Consider the following 21706-nt stretch of genomic DNA (forward strand, 5'->3'; position numbering starts at 1 on the left):
CACGCACAAAATGTAAATTTTTATCATTTGTAATTACAGCTGACCCTTGAACAACACGGGTTTGAACTGCGCAGCTCCACTCACACACAGATTTTTTTTCACTAGGTACATACTATGGTAGTACATGATCCATGGTTGGTTGAATCCACGGATTGGGGACCATGGACACAGAGGGCCAACTGCAAAGTTATACATGGATTTTTGACTACATAGAGGGCTGGAGCCCTTATTCCCCCCACCCCCCCACCTTTGTTCAAGGGTCAACTGTATATTATTATAAACAATTGATATATCCTCTTGTAAAATACTTTAAATTAATATGCTTTTGTCAGTGAGTGAAAATGTTAAATTTCAGTAAGCAATTAATGAGCTATATGCTCACTAATTGACATTATGAAATAAGGCAAAAAAATATACACTGCATATACTTTCTAGGAGGTCATGTATTTGGAATGGAAAGATCTGTCATGCCAGGAAACATGTGTATGGTAGTGCCTGATATATATAACTTACAAACCTAAATAAGTGCCCTTGTAGTGCAGCCCAGGATGTAACTAGAATAATGTGAAATTAATTAAGGGTGGCTTGGTTAAGGCAGCTTTGGAGTCAGTATAGTATAGTAGAGCTTCTAGGACCTGAGTGCAAATCCCAGAACTGCCACATTTAACAGAATACCTTTGAGTCAGTCATTTCCCCTCTCTCACCTTCAGTTTTCTCATCTATACAAAGGGCATTTTTGATAACACCTATTTACAGGGAAGGATATGAAGCCTGGAAAGTACCCAGCATCGTAATTGTCTGAGATTTATGCAGTCAACAAATGTTTATTCCCTTAACAGAAATATTAGAATTTCATTCTACACTGATATGTCGGAAAGAAGTGTTAAAAAAGTATATAACTGAGAATTATTAATTAATTATAATTTATTCAACTAACAAGATCTAACATTCAGTGGACGCTTTCTGCGTACCATTTTACAAATAATGAAACTGAAGTATGTAGAAATTAATTTGGTCAGTGTCTTAAAACTAGTACCTTGTGGAGCCAGAATTTGAACCTCAAGGAGACTTGATTTCTTAACTCATTCTCTTATTCATATATTGCCTTTCAGGAAATGAGTTAATTTAAAATATACAAGTAGTAAATAAATGTTGAATATAAATAAAACCTTAAGATAGAAATAAAATAAAATATAAATGAGGTATTGTATTTGTGTGAAATGTAAGTATTCTTTATAGACAACTAAATACACATATATTTTTGCTTATTAATGTAAAAATTTTTCCTTTATGGCCTGCTATTTCCTGAAAACTGTCAAAACAGTTACTGTATTTTAGTATTCTTTTTTCCTCCTTCATCTTAGAGAATTTTTATTTTGATTTCTGTTTTACGAGATGCGTAATTATTGAAAGCGAGTGATGCTTACTTGAAGCAATGTTTTAGTATTCTGATTAATCTAGAAAGGGTGCTGGTGATTGTGAACTTGTAGGACTTCCTCTTCTCCTCTCTGTCCCCTCAGCCCATGCCAAGTAAATTTATATATAGCCTGAGTATGTACCTGCCTTTGAAGGAGTCACCTAAACAAGCCATTAGAACAATCTGCACGAATGAGTCTACATAAATGTGTGTCTTTGAAACCCACCCTGTTGTGGGTATTCCTAGCATGATTTGTACTGGTACTTCCTTCAGCCTCAGAACTGTGAGCAGCCCCCATGAAACCTTGGAGGAAATTCAAAGATTCAGCAGATTTTGGTACCCTTAGGCTTCACTGTATGTATGTCACTATGTGTACAACTTACTATTTTAATCTATTATTCTTGAAATCGTATAGTACATAGTCTGTATGAAATATTTATCAGTTTCTAGCCTGTCATTTGACACTTTTAATATTGTTTTGAACAATTCAGAATAAAATTTGGTCAGAGCTTTCCATTCCTTAGTTGTCATTACAGGTTCAATACTAAGCATTGGCTTAAACTTTCAGTGAGGAAACATTTTTTCTATACTCCTAGGTCTTCCATATTAAATGCCTAGATTGACCTAGTCTTAAGAATTACCAGTATACATCCATAAGTCTGTGGAAGCCTATCATGAATTAAATTCGATTTCACAGTTGACTAAGTACTTGCCTTAAGGACAGATGTAGCCAGGGGCAGGTCTAGGTTCAGACTAGTTATACAAAAATCCTTAAAGGTTGAGTCATTTCTGTCTTCTTCTGGAAGTACTAAAGTGTCGTAGAAAGAAGCCTAAAGCTTTGCGTTTGTTTTTGAAATCCCTGAAGACATGACCTGGGAGATTTAATACTCCTTGAGACTCTGGAACCAATCTGATTCATGGAAACATTTAGAGGGCTGGAGAACAACTTAGAAATAGGTCTTTAAACTCTCTGTTCTGTAGAATGGAGTAGAATTAACTTCACTGTGGTAGCCACAAAGCTATTGTAGTACACCTGAGTTTATTTAGTAGCAGTAAATTTTTAAGCTCTAAGAGTTTATTTTAGTACCATTGTTAGTACTTAATAAGTACAGAATATTATAGTACATACACAGTAATAATGTTGTAGTTAAAAGAGGAGCCTAGAAAATCTTCAATTTATATATGAGGAAATTTAGTACATGATAATATATCAATGTGAAGTTTAAATATTGCTTTGTATGATAGGTTAAATGGAATTTAATGACTAAATGGAATTCTCTGAACACGAGAATCGGATTTGACCAGACTAGGTCATTGCATTCTCTTATTTCTCTCCTTTAGGAAGGCACATCTTCATCTGGAAACAAGCGTTGGGTTTCACAGTGGGCTAGTTTGGCTGCCAATCATACAAGGCATGATCAAGAAGAAAGGATAATGGAGTTGTCTGTACCTGTTTCTTTAGAGAATGGTATTTTCTTTCCTTCTTTCTTTTTTTTTGTGAATCATACATCAATTTTTAAAATACTATAAGCCAAATCTATATAGTAAGACATAAATTAAACCTAAATAAACATATTCACATAGTCTCATGCTCATACTGTATATAGATTTTATTTTCAATAAAAATGCAGATATCATCAAAATATAACCCTAACTGAAGATAAAGAGATAATTTGTAGATGAAGCATATATATACATACTCACACAAATTTATATATATACAACATATATATAAATGAAAATTAAAAAATAAGACTAACACAGTTCCAAACTATCCCATTCATTAACACAACAAATATTTAAATGCCACTTTATGCCATAGGTTCAATGAAAAAGAATTTACTTAATATGTATTTAATTTACTTAATACATCATTTGCAAACCTATGTAATATGATTTTTATTACCTTTTTATTATATTTCTGTGAACTGAAATATAAAGTTTCTTTAAAAAAAACACAAAATTATATGCCTCTTATGATTTTGTTATTAGATTCAGTTAATTACGTTCTTAATTAAAAATAAAACTCTCAAGGAGAATTTGTATGTGGCTTTTTACCTGTATTATTAGTTGTATTATTGGAAATGGAAATAGAAATTTGTTTTGTCTTTGACTTGTGGCACCCAGAAATCTGTTTAGGAATTTTGTAAACATTAGTCAGCAAGTATTTGAGCAAGGTACACATCAGTGTACTAGAAAAGCTATATAATTTATCATAGAAGCTAGAAGTAATTTTTAATATTACCAAAAACCTTTGGAAAGACAGAGTAATTTGCAGCTTGGTTCACATAAACTGATTACTGTTTGGGAAACAAAACAGAGAGGCTAGGCAAATTTACAAAAGAATCATTATAAAATTATTATTAGCTGTGGAAAGCAAAATTTTATACTTGTTATAAAAATTAATAGTACTTGGCCTTCATTATTTCATTTCTGTTTCATGTTCTAAATGGACTTACTTAGATAAGCTGATAAATCTACTTGTAATCTAAAATGTTCTTGTCAAATATTCATTGAGTGTGTGTTAGGAGCCAGGACAGTGTGAGAAATCCTAGAAAAATACAAACTGATAAAATAGCTATTACAGTTTAGTGCTTCAAGTAGCACTAAGGAGATAAGACATAACAAATAACATGATTAATTGCTGAATTGAAGTTACATCAGTTTTCCTACATTAAAACCATAGTATTGCTATGAAATTTAAATGCTAAAATTTTAGAATTATAAAGGGAAGAAAAGACCCATAGAAGCTATATCTAGTTTCTTTTTCCCACTTATCCCCGAAAGATTTAAATGCTTTATATGTTAATTTATATTTCCCTAAAAAGATCCCTTTTCTCAGAAATACATTCCATTTATAAGCAGTCAGGAAAGTCCTCCTTAAGTAGTATTCTCAAAGTCTCTCACATGGAAACATCAAAGTTATATATTTTCTCATTGGCTTCTCAGTTTGAGGCTTTAATATACCAGAAGATCATAATTTTAAAATACCTCAGTTTGTAAAATTATGGCAGGTCCTGTCACCTTTTTCCGTTCTTACAATTTTTAAAAATCTTTTAATGAGCTTTGAATTTTTTTTTAGAAAAACTTGTTAAAATTCTACATTTTCTATTTTACTTAGGAAATCCAAACTTGTCATTATTTCAGTAGATAATAATGCTTATTAAAAACCAGGTATGTTATTATTCTTTACTATGTAATTCAAAGTATAACAAATAAACAGTGTTTACTAGTCATTACTTTTGCAATTCTATGTACCCTACGTAGAGTCCATTTTTTGTGAGTGAAACTTCACAGATGGGACAAGTCACAAAAGCAAGAATGAACACAGTAAACTTCTCTGCCATAAGACACATTAAGAGAAAAAAGAGAGCAACAGATGTAGGTTTAAGATCAGATGACCCTGATTTTCATCTCATACAATTTGCTTTCTTGACTCTCCTATTAGTAATCTACCTATTTGTGCATTTTGGCATTGTATTTTCTTTTTAAACTACACTGTCACAATGTTGGCTTATTTATTCAAAGTTTTACTTTATACTTAAGCCATTTCTTAACTTCAGAATCTAAGGTAATATGATACTCGTTTGCCCCAATAAGTTCCTTATTTGTTGTTTTATTTTATAGATACAGATATCAGTGAATCTGGCCTTTCAGTGAGAAGTACTGGCTCAGCAACTTCCTTGGCTAGTCAGGGAGAGAGAAAGAGACGAACCCTTCCCCAGCTTCCAAACGAAGAAAAGTCTCTTGAGAGCTCCAGAACAAAGGTTATAGCCCAGAGGTCAGAGATAGGAGAAAAGCAAGACACGGAACTTCAGGAGAAAGAAGCACCTACACAGGTATACCAGAAAGATAAACAGGATGCTGAGAGAGCCCTGAGTAAAATGAACAGGGCAGTAAATGGTGAGACTCTTAAAAGTGGTGGAGATAATAAAACCCTGCTTCACTTAGGCAGCTCTTATTCTGGGAAGGAGAAAAGTGAAAATGATAAGGAAGCTTCTTTTGTAAAGCAAACATTAGCTAAAATCCAGCAACAAGAACAAAAGGAACAGGCACAGTGGACACCTACTAAATTATCTTCTTCAAAAAATATTTCAGGTCAGATAGATAGATGTAGGGAGGAACCTTTCAAACAGGAGTCACAACCTCAAGAAAAAATTCCAGGACTTTCTACAAGCAAAGGAGAAAGAGTGATACAAAATGAGGGTAAGCGAAGAAAAGCTGAGGAAATTCTGAAAAGTCAGACTTCAAAAGGAGGAGACAAGAAGGAATCCTCCAAGTCATTAGTGCGGCAAGGAAGCTTCACTATAGAAAAACCTAGCCCCAACATACCCATAGAACTTATTCCCCATATAAATAAACAGGCTTCATCTACATCCTCTTTAGCATTAACAACTGCCAGCAGAATACGAGAAAGAAGTGATTCTATGGATACTGATTCTAGTTTGGACACAACCCTTATTCTAAAAGACACAGAAGCAGTAATGGCTTTTCTAGAAGCTAAGCTGCGTGAAGATAATAAAACTGATGAAGGCCCAGATACTCCCAGTTATAACAGAGACAACTCCATTTCACCGGAATCTGATGTGGACACAGCTAGTACAATCAGTCTGGTTACTGGAGAGACTGAAAGAAAGCCAACCCAAAAGCGAAAGAGTTTCACTAGTCTCTATAAAGATAGGTGTTCCACAGGTTCTCCTTCCAAAGACGTTACAAAGTCATCATCTTCAGGTGCTAGGGAGAAAATTGAAAAGAAAACAAAAAGTCGTTCCACAGATGTAGGTTCTAGGGCAGAGGGTCGTAAATTTGTGCAGTCCAGTGGGAGAATAAGGCAGCCTTCAGTAGATTTAACAGATGATGACCAAACCTCTAGTGTACCTCATTCAGCCATCTCTGATGTTATGTCATCTGATCAGGAAACTTACTCTTGTAAATCTCATGGAAGGACTCCACTTACCTCAACGGATGAGCATGCACGTTCCAAACTGGAAGGAAGTAAAGTAACTAAATCCAAGACTTCTCCTGGAGCACCTGGTTCATCCAGTAAATCAACCACTCTCCCAAGGCCACGACCCACCAGGACTTCCCTCTTGCGCAGAGCCCGACTTGGTGAAGCTTCAGACAGTGAACTCGCCGATGCTGACAAAGCATCTGTGGCTTCTGAAGTGTCCACAACAAGTTCGACGTCGAAACCTCCCACAGGAAGGCGTAACATTTCTAGGATTGATTTGTTAGCTCAGCCTCGTAGAACAAGGCTTGGCTCATTATCAGCTCGCAGTGACTCTGAAGCAACAATCTCTAGAAGCAGTGCCTCTTCACGGACCGCAGAAGCCATCATTAGAAGTGGAGCCAGATTAGTACCTTCAGATAAATTTTCTCCTAGAATTAGAGCTAACAGTATCTCTCGACTATCTGACTCCAAGGTCAAAAGTATGACCTCAACACATGGCTCTCCTTCAGGTAAATTGGATCCAGACTTTTTATAATATTAGCATATTTCTTTTATGTTTTGGGACTCCTTTTTTAAAAAATTAAATATTAGTGTTGATTCCCAAAATTTTCAGCAGAAAGGTCATGCTGTAGAGGGGTTTGTTCCTATAAAAATTACTTTATTTAGCTTAGTAAATGGAAAATTCAGAAGTTATACACACTTCCAATTAATGTCCTGGTACAAAATAGTGATTTCAAAATTAGAAGTATATTGAACCGATTTGGAATTTTAATTGTCTAGTTGGTGAGGTATCTGGATTTGTGTGTCAAAGTTAGATTAGGAATTATTATCTAGTTTATACAATAGAAATTAATAAAAATTAATATTGTGTTTCTAAAAACATGTTTAACTTTTAAACATCTTCACATAATTCTAAGAGTCTGAAGAAAAGCAGTATACCCTTTATTTACCCCTTTCAGAGCTAAATGAAATAATCAGTTTTATCCTTTTTTCCTATTTATTTTGAAACATCTTGTATTTTTTTAAGTTAAATCTGTTTATGGTTGGGGCAGATGAAAACTGATCCTTAATTTATTGCAGTGAAAGAAGATGGATTTGAGAGACAGTCACTAAGCACGTGGGCGAAACTGGGCTATAGAAATTTAACTGGTTTTGAGCATTATCTCATAAGGTGCCGTTATATCGTTTAACTAGTGACAGTAATTAGCTGTCATTGATTGTAATAATTACAAAAGCTACTTTCTCCCCACCAGAATTAACTGCTTCTGGCATATTTGTCTGTTTATATACTTCATATTCAAAGCCATAGCCAGTGAGAATACATATGTGATCAAACAGTACTAAGACAGATATTGGTGTGTGTCCTGTAAACATGGTCTCATTATAATCAGCTTCATATGTGGGTGTGGCTGAAACGGACAGTTGAGGGGAAACCAGCTGTTAAAAGACTTGAAGATTCATTTCCATCAGTCATCTAAGTGAGCCCTAAGTCTTGAGTGAAGAGTAAAGGGAAAGTTGGTGTGCAATCTTTTTTTTTTTTTTAAATTTTGACTTCTATCACGATATAGCCTACAAGACCCAAAACTAGTGGTACTTTGCAAATGTTATTTTTTTCATTTTTTGTTCCTCCTCTCTCCTCCTCACTGCTGCTTTTCTCCACTCCATTCACATTCCATCTCTCTCCTGGTCTGTGGGTGAGGTGGTGATGATCATCATGGGTGTAAGCTGAAGATAGATAGCATACAGTCTTGAATTCCAAAAGAATAGGTGACATTTCCCTTATTACTGTTGTCCTCCTTGTCTCTACACTTCAGGCTTTGGTTGGTGGTTCATGGGTTTGTTGCCAAGTATTTTAAAAGTGCTCTCACTTGATTTATGTTTCCCCAGTGTTGTTATCTGTTGTTCCATGTGGCTCTGCTTCTTCAGTTCACAGTTCCTTTGTGCTGCATTCTATGGTGTGTACTCTTAGCAGATTTCTTCTGCCACATTGCTTGTCTCTTCACCTCATGTCTATTTAAGTTCATAAAAATGTTTTAAGTATTCTCCTGTCTTAACATAAGCTGTGACATAAGTTGTATGTTACCAAGTAGCATGAAACTCTTGGTAACTCTTCCTTCGGTACTAGTTATCTAGCTCTAACACATGAGTGATCTGATTTTATTCCTCAGTGTTTACCAGAGGGGCTTATTTGAGATGCAAACCAAATATGATTACTTCAGCAAGTCTAAGAAACAGCTATACAATGCCATATATATATATATCTTTAAAGATATATTTTGTTTTCTGCTTCTTTGAACGCAGAACTTCATAAACATCTTTCTGTGTCCAAAAAGTACCTGAATTGCTTAATGAAATTTCCTAGGGCAAACTGAGGTGTGTGATCTTGGCCTTCTCCATACTTACTAGCAGTATATTAAATAATTAGAGTCATGGAATTTTATAGTTCAAAGGGTTATTCAGTTTAGGGAACTAAGGCCAAGAGATGGAATAACCTGACCTGGTCACATAGATATATATAGCAAGAACAGGTTGAGAATCCAAAGCTTTTAATTCCCAACCTATTGCTTTTTCGACCACAGCCAGTCTAGCTCTGAGAAATAGTCTCTACTTGTGTGCAAGCTTCCAGAGGACAGCTGGACTCTATTGATTATCATGAATATATATAAGGCCAATATACAGTATAAAGATTTTGGTATTGTTCACCATAATCTTTGTAATTATGATGTTTTACCAAGTTCATGTTCTCTTTTCCACCTTATTGAGCGTGAAGCCACATTGTGATCCAGGATTATATATTCAGATTCTCTCAAGATGCCCATTTACAGTTTTATATCCTATCTAGGACAATGACCAGGGTCTTTCAGTCAGGGTAACATACTAAAATAGTTACATGTGGTAGGTAGTAAAAATTAAAACAAACAAACATACTTTTTTGATTTTCCTAATTGAGGTATCTTTGATATTATGATACTTCTACTTAATATAATTATAAATCTTGAATGGAAAAAGAAAATAAAAATTCATAGCTTTTGAAATATGGTTTAAAAGAATGTGAAACCATACTTGTCAGTGTTGCTATTCACACTGTAAACTTCAAAGGTCTTAGAAATGTCTGAACTTAGAGCCTGTGATGTCCAAATTGTCATATGTAAAAACAATTCTATAAAGCTTCAAATTCTGTATTTTAACCTATGTTAAAAAAAAGCTTTTCAAAGAAATATATGTGATAAAAATAGAAGCATGGAAATCTCGGATTTAGCAAAATTAGGAGTAAGGTTTCTTTTATGCTTCTTTAATTCTGATGTAATTTGTTTTTAGGAGTTCAGTTCCCCCCACACCACGAAAATTTCTACAGTGATCCTTCAGTATGAAGTTATATTAAAATATCCAGATTTATTTTCATACGATACATTTAAAATTTAGCACCCTGAATTATCAAAATAAAGCAGTTGGTTTTCATTATTTCATTATTTCATTATTATTTCATATATATTTCATTATAAAAATTTTAAAAATCATGTTAACATCCTTAGAATTTTTTTAGACCGTTTGCTTTCCCACTTTTATTCTAATCCTCAAAATTTATAGATGGTAGGAGTTAAAAGTTGGACATGCATGGCTTGAGTTATTTTTTCTCAGGTCAAAGACCAATACAGAACACTGTCAGGGATTTTTTCCCTCAAATGGTCTCATTGCTACTTGCTTATAAATATACATGTAAAACGTGTTTGTGGCTTAACTTCCCACAAAAATATTCTGATACAAGTATGAAGATGCAATGTTTGTTTTCTGAAATGTATTTGTTACATCTGTAGATGTGGATGTGTTTTGATGTCAACAGAGTTTTGGTTAACAGTAAAAGAAATCAAAACAGTCACAGATAAATGATCCTAATAACTCTTTTTCCCTTTTTAAATTATTTATACATCATAGATAGTATGTTTTCTTAGTGAATGTAGTAGTTTATTACTTCCACAAGAGGGAGTGTTGCATAGTTTTATAACTAAAATAAGTCTTTTTAACTAATGTAACTAAAATAATTTTCAGGTTAGCTACAAAATTAATTAAGCCCATCTTAGAACTTTTTCTCATTTTATTATATGTGCTTTCTAGCACTTCATCAACCCAAGAAGCTTCTTAGAGATTGGCATTTCAGATACCTTCAATACAAATTTCCAATTTAAGGATTTATCTGAAATGCCTTATTAGTACCAATGTATGAAATAAGCCTAATGATATAAAATTACATTTGATTCTCTAAATGATTTTACCTAAACAGGATGAAATTCAAGAAAAAACTAAAAAAAATTTTCAGCACTGGTAAAAAAAATATCACAAAAACAGTCATTCTGTGAGAAGTCTAGGATGTTTTTTTTTTTTTTTTTTTGCGGTACGCGGGCCTCTCACTGTTGTGGCGTCTCCCGTTGCGGAGCACAGGCTCCGGATGCACAGGCTCAGCAGCCATGGCTCACGGGCCTAGCCGCTCTGCGGCACGTGGGATCTTCCCGGACCGGGGCACGAACCCCTGTCCCCTGCATCAGCAGGCGGACTCTCAACCACTGCAGCACCAGGGAAGCCCTGTCTTTTTTTTTTAATTAGTCTAACTTGAAATGTTTGGGTTTTTTAAAATATAAAATACTTATTTTTTGTAAAGCACTTGGAATGAATTTTGCACTCTGGGAGTCCGTAGACCTGGCTTAAACTTTGATTTAAGCAATGCAAGACCTTTCTGGGCCTGATTTTTATCTATAAATTCAAGAATTTGGACTATCTAATGTCTAAGGTCATTTTATTCTAAAATTCTATGAAATAAGAAGGCACTGGGGAAAGTTAAAAACATTTTTACTTGAAGTTTGCTCTGCAATAGCTAGCAGATTATAGGGATTTTTCTTCAGATAAAATGTATTGATGCTACAGTTTGGAAGCAAAGGTTAAGAACGCAAAGGTATTGAGAGAAGTTCTTCGACAAATAACAGGTCAGAGGTCCTGGCTTTAAACTCCCTTTCTCAGTCCCTTTTTCACCAGTAGTCATCATTTCACTTCTCAGTTCTACACGTTGCTGTTACACAAGCCAAGTTTTGTCCAGAGGTTAACTCGAGCTTTGCTTCATAGCACACCATGTACGGTATGCTTTCCATTGGTAAACATAACCTTTAATTGTTTGAAGACTTATTAATCATATTTTCATTTTCTGCTATGTCCTACTTATTTTATCTCTCAATTTCAGGAGAACACACCTAAATATGTTACCTTTCAGGTTTTAATATATGCTTTGTTCTTTTGGTTGCTTTTCTTGTTATTTTCCTTCATTCCTCCCTCCCTCCCTCCCTCCCTTCCTTCCTTCTATTATTTTTTAATTTTTTATATAATTTTAAAGGTTACTTTTCATTTACAGTTATTACAAAACATTGGCTATATTCCCCATGTTGTATAATAATACATCCTTGAGCCCATCTTATACCCAATAGTTTGTGCCTCCCACCGGGCCCCCATATTGCCTGTCCCCCTTTACAAGTTATTATTAGAAGCTTCAGTATTCTTACTGGATTCTAGATAGACCTATAAAAATAGGTGGAAAGTTTATGAATTTCATTTGAAAAAGAATTTTCTCTTTTATTCTTTTCTCCAAAATGTAATGATTCTCTGACCTCAAGACTTTAGACTGTTAAAATTAAATTCTCATGTGGCTCAACTTATATATTGTCACCTGACATTTAGCACTTGGTTCTCACTTTCTCATTCTGCTTTCATGCGCTCTGCCACTCATAAAATCTATCAGCCGTTGATGCCATTCTCTCTAAATTACCTCTACATTAACTACCTGAGTTCTATAATACCTGCTTATGTTTTCATATGTTCTGCAGTTTATTAAAACTCTTTGTTATTGGTTTTGTCTTCTCTCCAATTTTCAGTTTTAGGTATGGTTACATAGTTTCCACATCAAAAATCAGGAACTTTAATCTAACAAATGATGTTTTTTTATTTATGAACTTCCTTTTATGAATCATATTCTAGGATAGCAAAATAAAGAGCATTTAGCATTTAATGAAATGCCTTTATTAAAAAGTACAGATTTGTTTACCATATATCTAATTGCCTTGCCATATTTCTATTTTTTGAAAAAACTTCTTTGTTCTTGTTCCTTAACTTTTCCTAAAATTGTTTTCACGTCTCAGGGTCAGTTCAACTTAAGGAGTTTTCAGATGTCTAGAAATGAGTAAATTTCCACCATGGTAAAAGTAATATTTATGTTAATGAATTATAATGTTAAAATCAGAAATTATATTTATTACCCCCTTCAAAACACTCTATGATTAATTACCTGGAGTTCCATATATGTATTTGCATACACTTTTACAGAAAGCCGTAAAGTTTCTGCCTATCTTCATTCTGTCAAATAGAAGTTTGAATCCAGGCAAATGGGTAGGCTCTGACTTATGATGTAGTCCTGATTACAGATTTCTTTTTCTCTGTTCTTAAAGCAGTTCTGGGGGTAGTGTGTATCAATTTTGTTTGAGAGCCAACTCAGCCTTACAGAGCCCCAGGCAAAAATGTAGTTAGGGGAGGAAAAGGCAGGAAAGGCATAAAATTCTAGTGGAGTAGTATGAAGGAATTCTAGACTTCACAAACCTACACAGCCTAGAGTCAGTTTCTGTTTTAAAAGAGAGAGAGAGAGAAAGAAAACTCTTCTAATATTAATAACAGTTGGAACTTATAGCAGGAGCCAAGGTTTTATCATTTGAGCCACCAAAAACATCTCATGCTTTTTACTAGTTTTTTCTAATTTGAGAAAAGGAAATGGTCAGTATCTAGGAATTAATTCATTTATTCAAAAGTATTTATTAAACATTTGTTAGCCAGACACTCTGCTAAGTGCTAGATACACGTTAGTGGCTTAGATAGGCATACTTCCTGCCCTTTTGAAGTTTACCATGAATTAGCTGTTATCTTCCTGTTTTTTACACTTTATGTTTGATTCTTTTATTAACAGTAGTAGTGATCTGTCTGCATTAATTTGTCTTCTGATTTTCAAATGTGTCAGCAAAACCATTTTTTAAATCTTTACTAACTAAATAAGAAAGTGATTACCACTTTCTTTAATGTGACTATCGTCAGTATCTTCTGTGCCATAAGTGTCAGTGGTTGTGAGAATAGCTTGTAGGTTTTACTGCCGTTGTCTGCTTTCACCATATGCTTTCAGTGTCAAAGCAGCAGTTGTACTAAAGATGCTTTGTTGTGTTTTTACCGTGTAAAAAGATTTTTTCCAATCATAACATAACAGGATGTTGAATGACAGAGGTAATGTTTTTTTTTCCTGCCATAAGGCATAATTTCCACAGCAGGAATTATGCATATTTGTATGTTGGGAAAAGAGGGTTTTTACCATCTCCATGTTGAAAGTCCATGTGGCATGAGGAAATCTTTTCCTTTATTTTTATTTTTGTTGTTGTTGTTGCTATCATTTAAAAAAATCCATATCGTCACTTAGATGAGAAATATTTGCAATTAAATAGTACCCGAGTTAAACATTTATGAATAGAGCTTGCTTAGTTGTTTGTCATTAGTGAATTTTTCATCTGAATGTTTATTCACCATGCTACAGAAAATGTGATCTTTCTATTGTTCTTAATTCCTCATTGTTTTTAATTCACCAAAGTATAATGTTTCTATCTTTAAGGAATAGTAGACTTATGGTTTTTGTGAGGTATGTGTACATCAGTTATTGAAAATTGTGCTGTGTGTGCTCTCATGGTGTTTTTGAAATCATGAATTTTATTTTACCTCTTTTAAAAGATAACATAATAATTCTTTTTTTAATAATTAAACTAATTTAGTAAATGCAAGATGGAGGCGCTTTCCTACTGATTATGCTTCCACCTCAGAAGATGAATTTGGATCAAACCGTAATTCCCCTAAACATACCCGTCTACGTACTTCTCCAGCCCTGAAAACGACTCGATTGCAGAGCTCTGGGTCCGCAATGCCTACTAGTTCTTCATTCAAACACCGGATAAAAGAACAGGAAGACTACATCCGAGATTGGACTGCTCATCGAGAAGAAATAGCCAGGTTGGTTTTAATGGGTTATCTCTAAGAGTTAAAATTGTTTCAACTTGATAACAAGTTTAGCTTTTACTTGGTTTGTACTAATAGCCCAAGGAATGAAATCCACAGATAACTATCTGTTATCCACAGATAACTTAGTTTTGTTGGTAGTATTACTGTCTATCCTTTTTTTTTTCATATGGTATTTTTAATGTGAGTGCTACTTACATATTGTAGAATTAATTTATTTTGGTAAACCACCTTTTCTTATTTCTAGTAGAGATACAGATGAATTAATATAATTTTTGAAAGGTAGTCAGTATCAGCTCTACATAATTGAGAATTGTGCAGCTAAATTTTTGATTACTTTCCTTTTACCTTCCAAAGAGGTAATAGTGTACTTGTTAGAGATGTTGCTAATGTTCTCTGGGGAGAATTAGAGTTAGTCAGATTATTACTCACACTTCGGTGAGTTCATTAGATACAGTCAGTACAATCCTTTAATAATTAAATGAAAATATTATTTTGGATGTTAAATAAATGTATTTATAATAACCTGAAGATTACATAATAAAAAGTAAAATTCATGCTGCGGATGTGATTTTTAATTGATAGCATTGTAGTTGAACGTTAAAGAGAGGCTCTACTCAAATAAATGCTATAGTAGTTAAGGGTTTTTTAAGTTTGTAAGGTATTAAATTTTACTGCAATATGCCACGTTACCTAAACATTTTCACTGTGTACATGCTAAAATTATTTCTGCCTTTAGTTTAAGACCCTAATCTTCAAGTTTTATACTTGACAACATTTATTAAAGAATTTATTTATAATAATTCATAAATGCTTTCTAAAAAAACTTTTATGATGTTCATCTTTTGTTTTCTTTACTCTGTGGACTTCTGTGAATTGTTTTTTTCTGGCTCATTAGTTTAATGTTTAGGTTTTTTGGTTTTTTTGTCTTTAATGACTATTCACTTGTGATTGCCTTTAGTTCTTAAAGAACTAGTTCTTAAAGAACATGCCCTTCTAATCTCATTACGCTGCTTAAACGTTGTTTTTGGCCGTATAAATGACAATAATTATTGAAGCATTGTAAACCAGTTCTGATTACAGTACAGGCATATATGTGCTTTGGGATCCATGAATTATCATGTTAGTGAGAGAATCTTGACACTACATTTTTTCTTGTGGGCACAGCTGGCAACAGCAGGCCTTGCTCTTGTCTCATTTTTCTCCTTCCCATGCAGAAGTCTCACCACGTGAGCTCAATGGGTACCTGAGGGAACTAGAGTGTTCTGCTTTTTCTTAGGAGGCTTTGCGTCTCAAGCTCTCTACCCCAAACTAGAGCACTAATAACCTTCTTCTGGGCCAAACCCACTTCCCTGCCCCTAAACAGAAAAGAATTGTGATACAAAGGGGAAAGTGAATAAGAACTGTCTGTTATATTTTCACTTTTATTTTGTTAGTATGTGCGTTTTATTACCCTTGTCTATGTATATTTTATTATCTATAGTAGTACTCTAAAGCTAGGCTATTTAACCTCTAATGATTTCATGCCTTTTTCCTCCAGTTTCTTAGTAGCATTATGCTAATAAAACTTGCTATTGGGAATTAATTTTTCAAGGTATATTTTTCAGCCATACATCTCAAAGCAAGAGAAAGTTCTTTTTGTTTATTAAGAAATTTAAAAAGGCGGAGGGAGGATAGGAAGTATGCAAGGAAAGAAAGTTAATGTTGATATTTAATGTTCCTGTAAGACGCTGATAAGTTTGCTTAATATGAGGAAATTTATTTTCAAATAACTATGAATCACATACTAAATAGAATGGAGAAATACATAGCTTTATTTCTTTAAATTAGCTACCACTTTCACTTAAGAAAACTCACATGCTGGAGCAATACTTTTTTTTTTTTTTTTTTGCTGTTCGCGGGCCTCTCGCTGTTGTGGCCTCTCCCGTTGCGGAGCACAGGCTCCGAACGCGCAGGCTCAGCGGCCATGGCTCACGGGCCCAGCCGCTCCGCAGCATGTGGGATCTTCCCGGACCGGGGCACGAGCCCGTGTCCCCTGCATCGGCAGGAGGACTCCCAACCACTGCGCCACCAGGGAAGCCCTGGAGCAATACTTTTAAGAGTAATAGGTAAAGATATTTTTATTTGAAAAGCACAATAGTGATTTTAATTTATTACAAAATGTTTTCTGCTTTGTTATATTCTATTTGCTTAGATTTTAGAACTGTATTACTAAACCAGCACTTTGTAAGTCCGTACATAGTAATTATTTACCTTCGTTTAAACTTAAAGCACAAAAATTCCATCTGGAATATAAAGAATATAAGCAAAATATATTTAGTCTTTCAATTTGAAGAGGAAACTTTTTTCCAGGTACCCCCGATACATGTGCTTTCGATAATGCTTTTCCCAGTTTCTCCATTATAACACAGATACAGATTTGCTTCCCTTGGGAATTTCTTAGATTATACCTTTATGAATTTTAGGGTAAACAAAGCTATAATACCACCTTTACAGATTATCAAATATAATACATTTAACCTAAAAATTATACTGGAAGATTATATAATTCTCATTTGGATCACAATGCACTTAACGATATTTCAGTGTTTTAGATTCATTATTACACATTCCACTGTAACATTAAATTTTTTAGGAGAGAGTTCTAGTTAACAATATTTTATTTTAAGGTTTAACAACCAGTTCATTATAGATATGTTATAGGAGAGGATTAAATCATAAAGGCAATATGATATTTTATCCTAATGTTGATTGAAGGTATTATTTGCAAAGGTGAGATCCTCTTGCACCTTTACACCTCTGCAGTTTTATTTTGGATCAAGTTTTTGTATGCATAAGTGCTTTATATATATTGTGTATATGCGTGTAATCCCCGTCCACTCAACAAAGAATTCCTAAGCAACTCCTATGAGCAGAATGTAGTGTTTAGCGTGAGTGAACTGTAAAGATGACTTAGACATGGATGTCCTCAGTTCAGAGTCAGAGGAAAGAAGCAAAAGTGTTGTGTGCAGTTGATACAGGCAGAGTGACAGAAGAGGTTTTAAAAAATAGGAAGTTTGTCCAAGTATAAGATGTAAAGGTGTATAGTTATTGGATGACCAAATTGAAGATAATACAGAGCCAGCTAAATAATAGGAGACTTTGAATGCCAGCTACGAAGTGTGCATATTATTTTATATATGTTGAAACTTTAAGATTTTTGAAAAGGAAGGTAACTTAAGATCTATATTAAAAGAAGGTAACTCTGAAGGGCATTTTGTAGAATTGTTTGAGAGAGAAGAGAGCCTAGAGATAAACTAGTAATCTATTCTAGAAGTTAATGTGCAACATATTGAAGACCTGAGACAAGACAGTGTTAGTGAGGGTACAAGTGGAGATATGGACGTGTAACAGCTGACAGCGTTTGATGATTGCCAGCATGACTCCATGGTTGTTCAAATGGATATTAGTAAGAATAAGGAAGACAAAAGACAGGAAGGAAGACAAGCTTCGTTTTGGACATACTGACTTTAAGGTACTTAAGGAACAGCCATGTGAAAGCGTATGGCTCTGCAACATAGGAAGCTGATGAGAGCTAGAATCATCGTTTTGGAAGTCAAAGAGAAAATACTTGAAGCTGTGGTCATAGATGATGTTGCCAGGAAATGGTGAGTGAACCTAGAATACTGTCGAACTCAGAGGTATAACCTAAATTATAAGGATGCAGTATACCTGAATGATCAGAATCGTGGACTCTGGGATCAGGCCTTCTAGATTGAAACCCAGCTCTACCCACAAGGTCTGTAAGACCCTTGACAAGTTAAGTAACTGTGCTCTAGTGATCTCATGCATAAAATGGACGTAACAGTAGTGCCAACTTGAGAGAGTTGACAGACTGATGCATGTGCTTGACATATAGTGCTTGACATATAGTAAGCTAGCAATAAATGTTATATTTAAGTGGAGTGCAGAGAAAACAGTGTGGTGTGTGTGTATACTCAAATATGATTATATTTAGAACTTAATTGTGAGCTTTCCGTTTTCTGTATGACTCCAGATGTAATTGGAGTTTCAGAATCAATGCGATATTCTTATAATTTATAAAATATTCTGTTAGGCTTACCCTATACAAATAGGAAACCTAAGAGTCTCAGCCAAGGTTTTGTTCACATTTTCAATCCAAACATTATTTTAAAATGTTCTTTTTTACCTGAGAATAATAACGCTGATATATAAGTGGTCTGTTTTTTTTTTAAATATTGAAATGATTGTTAAATAAATGTATCACAGAACACCCACCTAATGAGTCCTACTCCCTGATTTGATAGCCTCCAAAGTAAAGTCATCTGACACTTCATGTCAAGAGGGAAAAAGCTTTTATTATTACTAAGTCTTTTACATATAATACTTTTATTAGTGAAATTCAAATAAGAATACCTATCAAATACATTTTTAAAAATTTTAGAATAGAACTATGGTTTATATTTTTCAAGCCTAAATAATATTTGCAACTAAAATTACAAATGTATGGTAATCTTAACGATGAAAAACCAAATACTTGTAATTTTAATACATTACTAAAAGCTTTTTTGTTTTATTTTTTTGGTAAGAGTCAGTTTAATTTAGTGGCCAGAATTAAGTGGTATGGGGTTCCTTATAATCTATAAAGTAATGTAATGAAACATCTATACATAGCAATCTATTTTAGTTAAAAAATTCTTTTAATGGCAATACAGTTAAGATATACTATATTTGGGGGTATGTGTGGAAGTGAGCTTTAATAATACTAAAGTATTTTTTATTTCGGAGAAAACACCATAGAGATAAAATTTACGTTATCAAGGAATAAAGTACATCTGTTCAGTCAGTTTTAAGCTTCATTGGTTCACAATAGCTGAAGTCCAGGTCCAGCCTCTGTCTGTTTGTTCTGTTGGGCTAGGCCAGATCCAAATAGCAAGGGTAGGAACAAAACATCTGCCCAGAATAACTGTCAACTGACAGTTATTCTTCAGTTTCTTATAGTTTTTCAGCATTTCCTAGATATTATGCCTTCATCATATTCTCTGACCTGAGGGTACCTTATACTACCTCTTTGCATGTACTTTGGCTATCTCAAATCTTGCTCATTGAATAAGGGCAGTATTTTCCTGTCAGGTGACTTCACACCATCTTCTTTTAACTTGCAGACTTTGTGTCTGATGGAGATGGCATGGGGTGGTGTGGTGGTGGTTGTTTCTTTAATTTTTCTCATTTATTTAGGAACTGTTTATTGATGGCCAAGAGTGTGCTAAGACCTTCAAAGTTATCTTCTTACCATTACCTCTTCATGACTTGCTCAGTTTATTTGAAGCATATTCATAAGTTTAAAGACTACACTTAAGTAAATATAACGTATCTGTGGTGCTAAGCTCACGTTTAAACTTAGTTTCATTGAAGAAAATGGGAGGTAACTTTTTAAAAAAATATATAATTAAATCCCTACCCCCTTTGATGGCCAGAAATATATTCTACATACTTTATTCCTCTATTTGGGCCAGCCGTTAAATTGCTTTGGCTACCCAAAGGAGCTTCCAATTTCAATCCATTACTCTCCCAACCTAAGCCAGTCTTTTGTGGCTCCGTGCTTTCATTAAATGCCCACAATAGATGTGGATTGCCATAATTCTTTCATTAAGGTTTTTTGTAATATTGCATCAAAATTCCATCAACATATAATAAATATAACTGAGAGTTTCCACCAAAAGAAGAATAAGATCTTCCTTATCAGTAGGAAACTTTTGTGAACCTTCCCTATAGTCTTTAGCTAGGTCAAGTATATGAGTTAATCTTTATGCCTCTTGAGAGCTAGGCTTCTTTGATTCTTTATTACAAAGTCAGATTCAACATAAGATTTTCTGGAATGACCCTTAATGTCTCTCCTAAAACTAATTTTATATTTTTATCACTCCTGTCATTTAAAAAGTAGACTAAATTATTTCTTAAAAGCTAAGTAAAGTTATAGTTATAATCTCTTATCCAGTGTTAAAGTAACAAGAGGTTTGATTTGTTATCATTCACTTCAATGTTAGGATTCTAAAGCTAGTATACTTCTTCAGTAGCTCATCACTTCCTTTTTTCCAGTAATATCAAAGGCAGTCTCATCCTCATGGTTTATATGTATATCCTTTGAAGCTCTACTTACATATAAAAACTTTTGAAACTTAATATGCTATTAAAAAGATAAAGCAGATATTTTCCTTTTCAGTTAATTTAAAACCTAAAAGACTGTTAATGTTGGTAATTTAAATCAATAAAGCCTGATAGTTTGTTTCTATCATGGTTATTAGGTCACACTTGCAAATACTGCATGTTTAATAGGACATGCATTTCACAAGGACTCACTCTCATTTTCAACATTTTAAACTTCCAGTATACCCAAAGCGTATTATTAATATATTTTCCCCTGTTTTTAACCCTTCAGTGAAAAATAGCCTTTAATTGATTTAAATAAGAAAGGGGACATTACTGAGATAGTTCACCTGAGAAAATCATAAACTTCATAAAGTATGTCCTCATTACCCCACCTTTTTACAAATAATGCATATTCATTTCTACAAAATTTTTGAAATTGGATTATTGGTTCTGACCCTAAGGTAGACAAAATTACACAGATGTTATAGAACTTAACCCTGAAACTATATTTCCTTCCTTAAGGACTGTTTTCCTATCCATATTTTGTAATAAAATAAAATGTGAAAATTATCCATTTTTCTAATTAGAAGGCTTGAGTTTTTATTGATATTGCAAAGGAAGCAGATGGAAGCAAAACTCCAAATAAAAGGTCTGTTCATTTTAGAATTTCCTCCTTCAGCAGATTTATAGAGGTGGAGATTGAGAATAAGAACAGGGGTTATAAACTTGGAGATCAAAGAAAGAACACAGAATAGAAGAGATATAAAGAACTACATTATTGTAAAATAGTCTAATAACTGTAATCTAGAAGTATTACAGAATTAATTTGTAAGCCTAGATTGAAAAACCATATGAATAGATCCATACTCTATGTTGAGTCATAAAACTGTTATTTCTGAAGATATTCATAACTTTGGCTTTTTTTCCTTGATAATTTTATATGTCTTTTAGAATTCCTAATACTGGTTTTAGTAGGTGCTAAGATTTTTAAGCAATGCAGATTTAAATTAAGTTAATTGTCTGTATTATTGAGTCAGCTTTAAGATAGGAATTGCCATGCAAAGAAACAGCTGGTATATACGCAACATACTTGTAAATTAAAAGAAAGCTTT

The 21706-nt window shown here is 33.8% G+C and overlaps 1 protein-coding gene across 8 annotated transcripts in view; it reads left to right on the top strand.

The window, feature by feature from the left end:
• The window catches only part of CEP170 (centrosomal protein 170), a 140880-nt gene that overhangs the window by 102627 nt on the left and 16547 nt on the right, over positions 1 to 21706 (top strand). For 6 of the 8 annotated variants that reach the window (XM_029228169.1, XM_029228168.1, XM_029228164.1 and 3 more), the window contains 3 exons: positions 2759 to 2885; positions 5045 to 6877; positions 14204 to 14438. In XM_029228169.1, coding sequence (XP_029084002.1) covers positions 2759 to 2885; positions 5045 to 6877; positions 14204 to 14438 — 2195 coding nt within the window. The remainder of the gene's footprint in view (positions 1 to 2758; positions 2886 to 5044; positions 6878 to 14203; positions 14439 to 21706) is intronic. The other 2 variants (XM_029228170.1, XM_029228166.1) reach the window with 1 other exon arrangement.

The sequence above is a fragment of the Monodon monoceros genome, unplaced genomic scaffold (genome assembly GCF_005190385.1).
Source record: "Monodon monoceros isolate NGI ecotype Baffin Bay Population unplaced genomic scaffold, NGI_Narwhal_1 Super_Scaffold_18, whole genome shotgun sequence".
Lineage (NCBI taxonomy): Eukaryota > Metazoa > Chordata > Mammalia > Artiodactyla > Monodontidae > Monodon > Monodon monoceros.